Source organism: Ursus americanus, chromosome 2 (genome assembly GCF_024610735.1).
Source record: "Ursus americanus isolate L20-20 chromosome 2, mUrsAme1.1.p, whole genome shotgun sequence".
NCBI classification, from domain to species: Eukaryota; Metazoa; Chordata; class Mammalia; order Carnivora; family Ursidae; genus Ursus; species Ursus americanus.
The window spans coordinates 82,848,268-82,861,205 of NC_142128.1; the positions used below are offsets into that span (position 1 = coordinate 82,848,268).

General features: G+C 40.3%; 1 protein-coding gene across 1 annotated transcript in view; it reads left to right on the plus strand.

Moving 5' to 3' along the window:
* RGSL1 (regulator of G protein signaling like 1) overlaps window positions 1-12,938 on the plus strand; it is a gene marked incomplete at its 5' end in the record, with an annotated part of 125,164 nt that overhangs the window by 48,353 nt on the left and 63,873 nt on the right. Inside the window, 5 exons of the mRNA XM_087866065.1 lie at window positions 2,932-3,006; window positions 7,134-7,263; window positions 8,768-8,872; window positions 10,111-10,272; window positions 11,361-12,340. Coding sequence (XP_087722191.1) covers window positions 2,932-3,006; window positions 7,134-7,263; window positions 8,768-8,872; window positions 10,111-10,272; window positions 11,361-12,340 — 1,452 coding nt within the window. The remainder of the gene's footprint in view (window positions 1-2,931; window positions 3,007-7,133; window positions 7,264-8,767; window positions 8,873-10,110; window positions 10,273-11,360; window positions 12,341-12,938) is intronic.

The window sequence follows — 12,938 nt, forward strand, 5'->3', positions numbered from 1 at the left end:
ACTAACTCAAAACTATTTAAATTTGAGCAAATAAATAAGAACCAGAATCTCCTTTAAAAAATCTGGGAGCTTTCCGTTACGGATAAATCCCAAATCCTCAGCTTCCTTTGCCTGTTCAGTTATTTCCCATCACACCCCCTACTGGTACCCAGATCTGTAGTGACAGCAACTGACCCTCATGGAGTACACCTGGCATTCTCTCACCTCTGTACCGCTTCTTGGCTGTGTTGTTAGTTTTTGTAATTTCACCTACCAAAGTTTTTTTTTTTTTAAGATTTTATTATTTATTTGAGAGAGAGATAGGGAGAGCATGAGCAGGGGGAGGGGCAGAGGGAGAAGAACAAGTAAACTTCCCGCTGAGCAGGGAGCCCCATGTGGAGCTCGATCCCAGGACCCCAGGATCATGACCTGAGCCAAAGGCAGACGCTTAACCAACTGAGCCACCCAGGCACCCCTCCACCTACCAAAGTCTTAACCATTTTTCAAATCTCTACTTAAATCTTGTTCTTGAGAAATTCCTATCTTCTCCTAAATCAGAACTTATTTCTCCCTGCCTTTGTGCCCCTTGGCACTTTGCAAACCTCTTGTGTTATATGGGTGTGTTTCTCCCACTTAATTGTGAGACTGTGAATTCCTGCAGAACAAGGACCTTGGATTATTTATTTTGCTCTATTCTTCTTACCAGGTGTTTGGCACCTAGCACTTTTTGAGCTGTTGCCTGAAACCAAACATGTATTTTCTTAGCCTGTGCAACTAAAATCTCAAACATCAAAATATTCTTAGATCCAAACCTAGACTGATCCCATATCTTTTTTGGTTTAAGTTTTTGGTTATATCTTAAGGTTGGTGCCTTATAAATTGTGGCTCAGTGTGTCCTTTTCCATGGAACACTACCTATTAAAAAGTAAAATTCATACAACTGGGGAAAAAACACTTTGTACTACCTCACAAACATTTATTGGGTAGTTACTTTGTGCCAGCCAGTGGACTTGGTACTGGGGATGCAGATACTAATGATGCCATCCCTGTTCTCAAGCAATTCCCAACCTAATGAGAAAGAGTAATATTTAAGGTGAAAACAAAAAGGGTGCTGGGTGACATGATAAGAGTGTCTAGAAGGCAGCAAGAGTGTAAGTGTATCAGACCTGGAGAGGCCACTTCTACCTGGTAGGTCAGGAAAGACTTCAATGAATAGGTGACACAAGCCAAGTCTTTAAAGAAGACGACATATTTGACAATTGGCTGGGGAAGAAAATGGGGGAAAAATGTGGATAAAGAGGTAGGAGGAAAAAACAGGGGTGGGGGGAGGGATAGACACCATTCCCTTCTTACAGGTGGATCTCAGAAGTTAAATGACTTGCTTAAGAACATATGGCAAGTCTGGGGAAGTTCTGGGACCTGACCAGGTTTTGAGGCTCTATACGAGACGTTTTCCACATCAGCCTCATGCCCTCTGTGGTACAAATGTCACATGGTGAAACTGCTTCCATGCACTACTCCTACATAATCTCATGACTCCATAGCCCTACCACACATCTTATAAAGGCAACTTCACATGCCAGGCAGGGCTGTCATGTCAAAACCTGAGTGCAGAGCAGAGAGGGGTCACTAAGGACTGAGCCCCTTCACAGGCTGATATTTGTAAGGTACAATCAGTACCATTGCCTTCCTTTTATATCTCATAACCAAGGACAAAGGGGAGAGAGGTAAGGGCCTCAGACTGACAAAATTTGGGGCTGATAGTCTTGGGGAGATGGTCAAGCTGACATAATGTGCTAAGAGTACAGCCAGGAGTTGGGGCTTCAGCCTCTCTAGTTTATCACAAATGATGTGGGGATACTTTGAGACATGTTGGTGCCTATGGTAAGACTGCTAAGCTTAGATACCTGTAAACATAGAAGCCCTTGCCAATTAGTCTCAAAGCTGGTTGCCTAGGTCACAGTCTCTTCTCCAGGACAGTAACATAGAATTATCTATCAATTTTGGACACTCTTAATGCCCCCACTAAGTAATTTTTACCCCTAATTCTCATATCCGTAAGCCCCTCTACTTTCTCCAGTTCAAGAGTTTAGGCAAATCCAAAGCTGTTTCTCTTTATGAAAAGGCTTCAAGTCTTTGCTCTAACTCTCTAAATCCAAGCACAAATGAATAATGCAGGGCTCCTAGGTGCCTCAGTTGGTTGAGTGTCCAACTCTTGGTTGTAGCTCAGGTCATGATATCAGGGTCCTAGGATCGAGCCCCGCATCAGGCTCTGCAATCAGTGGGGAGTCTACTTGAGGATTCTGTCTCTGCCCCTCCCTCTACCCCAAACCTGCTCATGTTTTCTCTCTCTTTGTCTCTCAAATACATAAATAAGTCTTTTTTTAAAAAATATTTTATTTATTTATTCGACAGAGATAGAGACAGCCAGCGAGAGAGGGAACACAAGCAGGGGGAGTGGGAGAGGAAGAAGCAGGCTCATAGCAGAGGAGCCTGATGTGGGGCTCGATCCCATAATGCTGGGATCACACCCTGAGCCGAAGGCAGACGCTTAACCGCTGTGCCACCCAGGCGCCCCTACATAAATAAATCTTAAAAAAAAAAAGAAAGAAAGAAATGAGTAATTCAATGCAAGAGTAAATACCTTTTAATATCATGGGCTTTGGTCTTTGTACACAGACAAGATAACTCCCAGGTCGGGGCAAGGCAGACCCAAAAGATTGATGAATCTTGCAGTTTAGTCTATTTTGGGTGTTTTCAAGGCAAGTTGATTTAGGGGGATGAATTTAAGAGTTAATGTCCCTTGAAATAGGAAATCAGTGGAACCCCGTTCCCTTGTGGCTGCAGTTGGACTGTGACATATTTGTGAAGAGAAGCTCTACCTCTTTGGCTATTTCCTAGCTTGCTTTATTTATTTATTTATTTATTTATTTATTTATTTATTTATTGCAGGTCTTTGGTCAGACACCATTTTATACTGTTGAAAATTCACAGTGGAGCTTGTGGCCAGAAATACCTTATGACTTGGTAAGATTCTTGAATGGCAGAGCATTTGGGATGGGGAGAGAGGGACCTAAATTGGAAGTTTGAATTGAGAGATGGAGAGATAAAAGGAAGAGGAGGCCCAGAGGGTGACTCTGGAAGAAACTCTAAAGCAGGTGAGTAGGACCTTGCAAACAGCATCAAGCCAAGTAGACATTTCTCCTTTTTGTGTTTTTACCACTTGGGCAGACAATTGCTGGTGAATTATCTCCTCTATATTGTAGTCTATGGTCAGCAAATGATATCTATCTTTCACATCCACTGTGATTATTGGGGAGCAAATGTTTGGAACACAATTTAGAAGAACTCTGGGGCTGTACCTAGTCAAGAAAGAGTCTGAGAATTGGTTGGCAATGCCTGCCATGAGCACAGGGTAGGAAGTGGCAACCCATGGGCCACATAGTGATTATTTGCATTATAAGTTATAGCTTAAGGTAAGGTGCCACTCTGAAATTCCTAATGATTCCCTTGTGATTCTCTTTCAGAAACATGTCTTTCTCCCAATTTTTTTATCTCTTCATATTTTCCTTGTCCATTGTCTTTCTCTTCTCCTTTTCCTCCTTCCTGTTCTCCTTTTCCACTACATACAGCTTAGACTTACCAAGGCCTTCTGCATGCTGTACTAGTGGCATGTGGGATCAGAAAGAGCACTCTAAGCCATACTCACAAGATTTTGTTTTTCTCTAAGACCTGGAGAGCTGAGAAAGACACTCCCTCTGATTCTTATATTTGATTTCCCTAGGAAAACCCTGAAACTTAAAATCTTTATTTTCTTGAAATAGAAGAAATAACCATCAACACCACAGAAATACAAAGAATTATGAGAGACTACTATGAAAAATTATATGCCAAAAAATTGGACAACCCAGAAGAAATGGATAAATTCATAGAAACATACAATTTCTAAAACTGAATCAGGAAGAAATAGAAAATCTGAACAGAACAATTACTAGTAATGAAATTGAATTGGTGGTCAGAAAATTTCCAACAAACAAAAGACCAGAACCAGATGGATTCACAGTTGAATACTACCAAATATTTAAAGAAGAGTTAATACGTATTCTCCTCAAACTATTCTTAAAAATAGAAGAGGAGGGAAAGTTTCCAAATACCTTCTACAAGGCCAGCATTACCCTAATACCAAAACTATACAAAGACACTACAAAAAGGGAGAACTACAGGCCAATATCTCTGATGAATATAGATGTAAAACTCCTCAACAAAATATTAGCAAACTGAAATCAGCAATACATTAAAAGGATCATTTACTATGATCAAGTGGGATTTATTTTGTGGATGCAAGGATGGTTCAGTGTTTGCAAATCAATCAACATGATATACCACATTAACAAAATGAAGGATAAAAATCATATGATAATCATAATAGATGCAGAAAACGCATTTGACAAAATTCAACATTCATTCATGATAAAAAAAACTCTCAACAAAGTTGCTTTAAAAGGAACATACCTCAACATAGTAAAGGCCATATATGACAAACTCACAGCTAACATCATACTCAATGATGAAAAATTGAGAGCTTTTCCTCTAAGATCAGAAATAAGACAAGAATGTCTACTTTTATTTAACATAGTACTGGAAGTCCTAACCACAGCAATCAGATTTTTTTTTAAAAAAAGGCATCCAAATTAGTAAAGAAGTAAAACTCCCTATTTGCAGATGATGATACATATGAAGCCCTAAAGACTCCATCAAAAAATGTTAGAAGTAATAAATGGATTCTGTAAAGTTGCAGGATACAAAATTAACAAACAGAAATCTGTTCTGTTTCTATACACTAATAGTGAAATAGCAGAAAGATAAATTAAGAAAACAATTGCATTTACAATTGCACCTAAAAGGGTAAGATACCTAGAAATAAATTTAACCAAGGAGGTGAAAGACCTATACTTTGAAAACTATAAAACACTGATGAAAGAAATTGAAGATGACACAAACAAGTGGAAAGACATACCATGCTCATGGATTGGAAGAATTAATATTATCAAAAGGTCCATACTACCCAAAGCTATCTACAGATTCAATGCAATCTCTATCAAAATACTACAAAATACTACTATCAAATACATTGAATCTACAGATTCAATGCAATCCCTATCAAAATACAAAATATTTTTACAGAACTGGAACAAATAATCCTAAAATTTGTATAGAACCACAAAAGACTCCAGAAAGCCAAAGCAATCTGGCAAAAGAAGAACAAAGCTCAAGGTATCAAAATCCTAGATTTTACAAAGCTATAAAAATCAAAAGAGTATTGCACTGACACAAAAATAGACACATAGATCAATGTGGGTTGGGTAGATCTATGGATAAATCTATCCATAGGTCTATCCACAGGACACAGAGCCCAGAAATAAACCCACACTTATGTGATCAATTAATCTATGACAAAGGGGGGGGGGGAGAAAATACAATGGGGGAAAAGATAGTCTCTTCAATAAATAACGTTGAAAAAACTGGACAGCTACATGCAAATGAATGAAACCACTTTCTTATACCATACACAAAAATCAACTCAAAATGAATTAAAGACCTAAATGTGAGACCTGAAACCATAAAACTCCTGAAAGAAAGAATAGGCAGTAATCTTTTTGACATCAGCCCTAGCAACATATTTGTGGATATGTCTCCTCAGGCAAGGGAAACAAAAGGAAAAATAAACTATTGAGACTACACCAAAATAAACACCATTTGCACATCAAAGGAAACCATCAGGAAACAAAAAGGCAAACTAGTGAAAGAAGATATTTGCAAGCAATATATATAAGAAAGGGTTAATATCCAAAAAATATAAAGAACTATACAACTCAACACCAAAAATAAGTCCGATTAAAAATGGGCAGAAGACCTGAATAGACATTTTTTCCAAAAATGATATACAGATGGGGGTGCCTGGGTGGCTCAGTCAGTTAAACATTGGACTCATGATTTCGCTCAGGTCATGATCTCGGGATCATAAGATCAAGCCCCGTGTAGGGCTCTGCACTCAGCATGGAATCTGCTTGAGTTTGTCTGCCATCCTCTCTCTTTCTGCCCCTTCCCCCGCTGTGCTCTCTCTCTCTCATTAAAATAAATAAATACAATCTTAAAAAATATATATGTACAGATCACCAACGTACACATTAAAAGATGTTCAATATCATGAATCATCAAGAAAATGTAAATCAAAACCACACTGAGATACCACCTATACCTGTCAGAATGACAAGAAGTAACAAGTGTTGGTGAAGATGTGGAGAAAAGGGAACCCTTATTCACTGTTGATGAGAATGTAAATTGGTGCAACCACTGTGAAAAACAGTATGGAGATTCCTCAAAAAATTAAAAATAGAACTGCCATAAAATCCAGTAATTCCACTACTGGGTATTTACCCAAAGAAAATGAAAATACTAATTTGAAAAGATATATGCACACCTATGTTTATGCATTATTTACAATATCCAAAATATGGAAGCACCCTAAGTGTCCATCGATAGATGAATGGATAAAGAAGATGTAATGATATACACACACACAAATTGGTGGTTGCCAGTTAGGAAGTGGATGAGGGGATGAAAAAAATGGGTGAAGAGAAGTGAAAGCTACAAGTAAAAAGAAAAATTATATTCTTCCTTCTCTAGTGGCTCAGTCCCTCAGGGATCCAACCTGTACTCTAAATTATGTAGTGTGAGTCTTTGTGTCTTTTTGTACGTGTTGTGCATTTGATATGGGTTAGGAACTTGTGAGAAATTGTAAGTGTGCTTACAAAGAAGCAAGTTGAATAGAGTTATGACTTGACACCACAGATCATAATCTCTTCTACTTCTATCTAGCAAGACTTAGATCTTTTCTTAAACAACTTGACTCAGGAATAAGAAAAAATTTTAATAAAAGACCAAGGCTTTTCTTTTCCTACCCATTCATGTTCACTCCTTTGGGAGCCTCAGCTCAAGTCGTCAATCCCCTTAGATACTATTTTTAATCAACATACCTCTGCTGTGGGCCAGATACTGCAGGTATGAAGTTATTTATTGCCGCTTGCTAAGCTGCATTTCTTAACAGTTCAGTTCCATTTCTATTTTCTGTTCCTATTTTGTTTGGATTCCAGAATGCAAAGTACAAAGGATTATTGACCTGGTTGGAAAAATACCGCCTACCTTTCTTCTGTAAAACCAACTTGTGTTTCCATTACATTCTCTGTCAGGAGCTCATCAGTTTCATTAACTCCCCAGAAGGAGGTAAGCATGAGAGTGTGTGTGTGGAGAAATATGGGAAACCAGGCTGCATAATGATCCTGTGCCTGTTAGTTCTATAGTAAGGTACAAATACTGGTCACTTTTGTAGCCTTAGATGTGAGGGTGTCTCAGCTTGTACTGCAGCAGTACGTGAAATCTTAGGCTGAAAAATTGGTACCTAGAGCAATAAGCAGGAATCAGATAGGTTATGTATATTAGTTGTCTCACTGCAGCCAGAAGTGAGAGAATTACTGGTGGACACACAACATGGCAAAATTGCCTAAAATATATCCGGAATCAAACATAGCTCACCACCATCATTGCTACCACCTGGTCTAAGTCACCATCATTTCTCACCTGGCTACTGAAATCATCTCTTAATTAATCTTCTTGCTTCTTCTCTTGTTCTCCTGCTCACAGCAGCCAGAGAGAGCCTTTTAAAACTTAATTCAGATCATGTCACTCCTCTGCTCACTGCTCCATACCCCCACCAATGGCTCCTGTCTCGGTATAAAATCCAATGCCCCTACAATGGCCTTCAGGGTCCTAAAGATGTGGTTCTATTACTTTTAGGACCTCATCTACTTCTACTCCCCCCACCTTGCTTACTCCATTTCAGTTATACTTGACCTACTTGCAGTTCCTCAAACATGCTGGACACATTCTCACTTCAAGGCTTTGCATTGACTGTTCACTCTGCCTGGAATGTTCTTTCTCCATATATCCACATTGGCTCCCTCTCTCACCTCTTCAGATTCCCGTGCAAATCTCACATCCTCTGTGGAGGCTACCCTGATGACCTTAATGTCCACTCATCAAATTCTTGCCCTAGCACTCCCAACCCCCTTTACCCTCTCTTATTTTTCATTTTTTCCTGTAGTGCTTATAATGTTCAACCTTACCAGATAATGTATTTATTATGCTTATTGTTTATTATCTGTCTCCTTCACCAAACGTAAGCTCCTTGAGGGCAGGGATTTTCTGTTTGCGGAGGTATCCCAAACACCTAGAATGGTTCTAAGTAGAAGACATGTAAAAAATATTTGTTGAAAGAATGAATTAGTAAAATTCCCATCTAGGGCTGAATTGATAATTTGACTCCCAGCTGCACCCTGAGGAAAGTCAAGATTCAGGAGATACCACTGAGTAAAATGTAATAAAACACCCAATATATTCATCTCTTTCCTTCAAAATATATTCATGTTTTGAGAAAACTGGATCAGCAAAATCACTGTCCGGTGGGGATTATAGAAGGCAAGAGGTCTTGGTCAGAGGCTGTGGGTTGTACTGTGTTTGTGGGTCCCTCGTATTATGCTTGTCACTAGAGGGTCTATTTCCTACCTTCAAAAGCACCACATACTCATAACCAGCTCATCTAACTGGCCACTATTTTTCCTCACTCACTCTTACTGAATGGGGATCTAGCTATGCAAGGCTGAGAGAGGTGCTGGAGGAATAGCTCATTCTCTCTCTCTCTGTATCTCTCATCATGGACCTTTCCTGGCAGCCAAGATGATGAGATGGAGAAAAGCGGACCAGTGGCTACTCCATAAGTGCATTGGTGGGGTCAGAGGAATGTGGCGCTTCTGTACCTACCTCAACAGCAGCACAGGTATGTTCTTGGAGTGGCTTCTGGAGCCTTTGCAAGTTCTTACAGCTTCCAGGATGCCCCAGAGCACTTATTGATAGTAATGTATGTATATGGGAAATACAGTGTTTTATATTGTTGTCTTTGAAAATGGGTCCACGATGTAGGTTAGGGCAAAAGCAAGCAGAGTGCCTTTCTTTTATTCATCCATTCATCCATTCATTTAACAGTGTTTGTTGAGCACCACTGTATGGCAGCCACTGTGAACAAGAGCCATAAATCCCCACTTAATAAAGCTGCCACAATGGTGGGGAAACAGACAAGGAACAAGTAAATAAACAAATCCATATGAGTGCACAAGTGTTGGGATGCGCTGCTTTCTGTTCTGTTGGGTCCAGTGGTTGATGAGGGCTAGGAGGTCAGCAGCCAGCTAGTTGACACTCCAGTTCAGCAACGTTAAATTTCATCTAAGGACAAGCCCTAGTTTAAGGGTGAAATCCTGTATTTCCAGGGAGCAGATAGGGAAGAACTAGACAGACTATCTTTTAGTTTGTCACTCAGACTCCAGCCCTGGCAAAGTTGTGAAGCAGGAAATGTAGTCTTTCGCACCTTTGGGCTCCATTATTATTCTTCTGGCTGCTCTTGGTCCGTGGTATAGCAAATGTTCTTTTTAGTTCTCATCTTCATTTTTTTTTTTTTTTTGGATAAAACTCAAATATCTCATGATCCATCCTCAGAGTCTTACAGTTTTCCCCAAAGTGGCAGTTTTTCTCACAACATCAACACAAGTCACAAAAGATCCCTATCCATTAAGTCCTTTTTCCCCACGCCTCCATCTGCCCCTACATTATGACATTACCAGAGATGATGCCTTAACCTAAAGAAGTGACCAATGGTGATGTTGGAGGCAGTTGAACAGGCTGGTGCTGGGGAGTGGTATCAGCTGCTACACCCAGATGCAACCACTGAAGGGGCAAGATTGGGCTGTAGCTCTGTGCTTACCTTTTCTTTTCTTTCCTTTCCTTTTCTTTTCTTTTTTTTAAAAAATTTTATTTATTTATTTGACAGAGAGAGAGAGACAGCCAGCGAGAGAGGGAACACAAGCAGGGGGAGTGGGAGAGGAAGAACCTGGCTCCCAGTGGAGCAGGGAGCCCGATGCGGAGCTCGATCCCAGGACCCTGGGATCACGCCCTGAGCCGAAGGCAGACACTTAATGACTGAGCCACCCAGGCGCCCCTGTGCTTACCCTTTCTAATCTGTAGGTGAAGAGCTGGTGGATTTCTGGATCCTTGCTGAGAAGATCTTGAGCATAGATGAGATGGACCTGGAAATGAGAGACCACTATCTGTCCCTCCTCCTTGTGCTGAAGGCTACCCATCTACAGGAGGGCTCAAGAGTGGTAACTCTCTGCAACATGAACATCAGTAAGAATTATAAAGCGTATCTGAACTGAAATCACTGGGGGAGGTAACAAAGAAATCAATTCAGTGTGTGATATATCACTCAGTCTCTCATTTTGCAGACTGCTACCCTCTCCATTTTCTATGTATCAGGGATGCCATTGGGAACCCTTAACAGGGAAGGGTTGCAAGAGACCAGTCATCCTTAAGCTTCTTCCTGAGATATTACTCACAAGTTAAGGTTGGGTGGAAAGAATGAGGAAGAATTGGGACAGGGTAATTAAACAGCTCCTGAATCTTCTGAGACTGCATGGCTTATCTTTTTTTAAACTGAGATTCCCTAGAACAAACTACAGCTCACAGGCCAAACACAGTGCGTGTAGCCTATGAGCTAACAATGTTTTTATATTATTAAAGGGTTAAGGAAGAAGACTGTGCAGCAGAGCCTGTATATGGCTCTCAAAGACTAATATATTCACACTCTGCCTTTTACAGGTTTGCCAGCCTCTTCTCTAGAACATCAGATTCACCTAAATTTATTTATTTGTGTGTGTGTTTGTTTATTTATTTATTTATTTATTTATTTATTTATTTATTTATTAAGTAAGGAGACATTCCTAACCCAAATATAAATGTGTTCCAGAAGATTTGCTGTTTGGGATTTGTCACATTCCTCTATTCATATAGATAATTGAGAATTTATGACATTAAAATCAGGGCTAGTAATGACTCCTTCAAATTATCCAGTCTAAACTCTTCCTCTAGGCAGATCTGACTCAGAAATCCCTTTCTTAAACATATTTTCTTGTGTTGTTTGCTTTTCTTTACAAGAACATCCAGTTGTCTAAAAAATAATTCAAGGAATCCCATAAACTGGCTTATTTCTATGGGGAGGAAGGAAGGTAACGAGAGAAAGGGGTCACCGTTCCCTGAGAAAACCTTAAAAATGTGTTTATTATATATTTGTCCTGTCCACACCCCAGGGTTGCATGAAGAACAAATGAAATTCTATATACAATGACATTTGGAAAAATTCAAAAAACCACTCCCAACATCATTTATCATTACCATCACTATATCATTTTCATCCTTCATGTCTCTTTTCTTTCCAGAGTCCCTCCTGAACCTCTCCATCTGGCATCCCATCCAGTCAACCACCAGAAGGGAGATCCTGAGCCACATGCAGAAAGTGGCTTTGTTCAAAATTCAGAGCTATTGGCTTCCCAACTTTTACATCCATGCCAGGACAATTATGGTCAAGGAGGAATCATGCCAATGTCTGATGCAAGAATATGAGACTCGCCTGTGCACTGTTTGCTGTACTCATGTAGGAGGACTCCCTCTAAACATGAGCATCAAGAAGTCCCACCATCCCCCAAAGCAGTATTCGAGCAGGAAGGCCAAGAGGAGGATGTGGCAATTGATAGACCATGGCTCTACTCTGGAAATGGATACCAAGCCAGACATCAATATTATGCCCTCCCAGGAGATGTGTTCTCCAGAGAAGAACACATACAAATATAAATATATACAGACGCCTTCCCCGAAAATAACTTCTTCAAAAGAGAGAATAATCAGTTCCTTGGAAAAGGATATTTTCTGTGCCAGGAAGTCCAACATGAAGAAGAAAGCCAAGAGCCACCTCCACATGGAGGGCCTCTTTGAGACAACGTTCTCTGCACACTTGAGGACTGTCACCCCCATCATCAGTCACTCCCCCGAGATGACAGTCAAGAAGGCCATCAAGCAAAGCATCTCCTTAGGATACACCCACTGGGCCTTGTGTGCTGATGCCTGTGCAGGGAGTCCCTTCCGGGACCACCTGAAAAAGCAGAATTTGAAAGTGGAGATCCAACTCCTGGACCTCTGGCAGGACCTGCACCATTTTCTCAGTGTCCTGATGAGTAACAGGAAGACTGGGAATGCCACCTTTCGTCACATGCTGGGCAACCGAATTTGTGAGCTCTACCTAAATGAACAGATTGGTCCGTGCTTACCACTCAAATCACAAACCATTGAAGGCCTGAAGGAGATGCTGCCTTCTGGGGATATAAACCCCTGGATTCCCAGAGCCCAGAGGGAGATTTGCAAGGTAGGCCATGTCTCACAGAAATGGGTTAGTATCTGGAAGACTAGGTCAAGACTGACCAAAAATCCTATGTGGTCACCTAGACCAATTAATGATATAATTACCTACATGATTCTTCACATATTGAAGACTTGGTTGATCTCTTAGGAAAAAGCTATACAAATTCCCAAGAAACAGCCAAAATTCAAAGTAGAATGGAAGTGGGCGAGTGGTCAACATCCACTTTTTATTTCTTCTTTAATTTCCCCTTGTATGGAATCTCCCAAAACCATGAAACTCAGAGTATTCTACTGAGGGAAGTTCTAAGAATTCTGTTCCAAACATTATGCATTGAAATGCAGGGTAGACTAGACTAAACTAACCATCAAGGAAATGGTCAGTTGGTAGGAGTTTATTCTTATCCCAAAATATTAGATAAAAGTATGCGACTATCTTGAAGACTCACAGGAGATGAAGGCCATAGCTTGAATATTGTATGGTCAAGATCTCGGCAGAAAACAAATGGCAGAATCGAGTTGGGTAACAGATGAAAGCCTGATACAAGGGACTGCTTACAAAGGAAAGGGCATGAGGGTAGGGAAACCATGGGAGATCGTGCAAC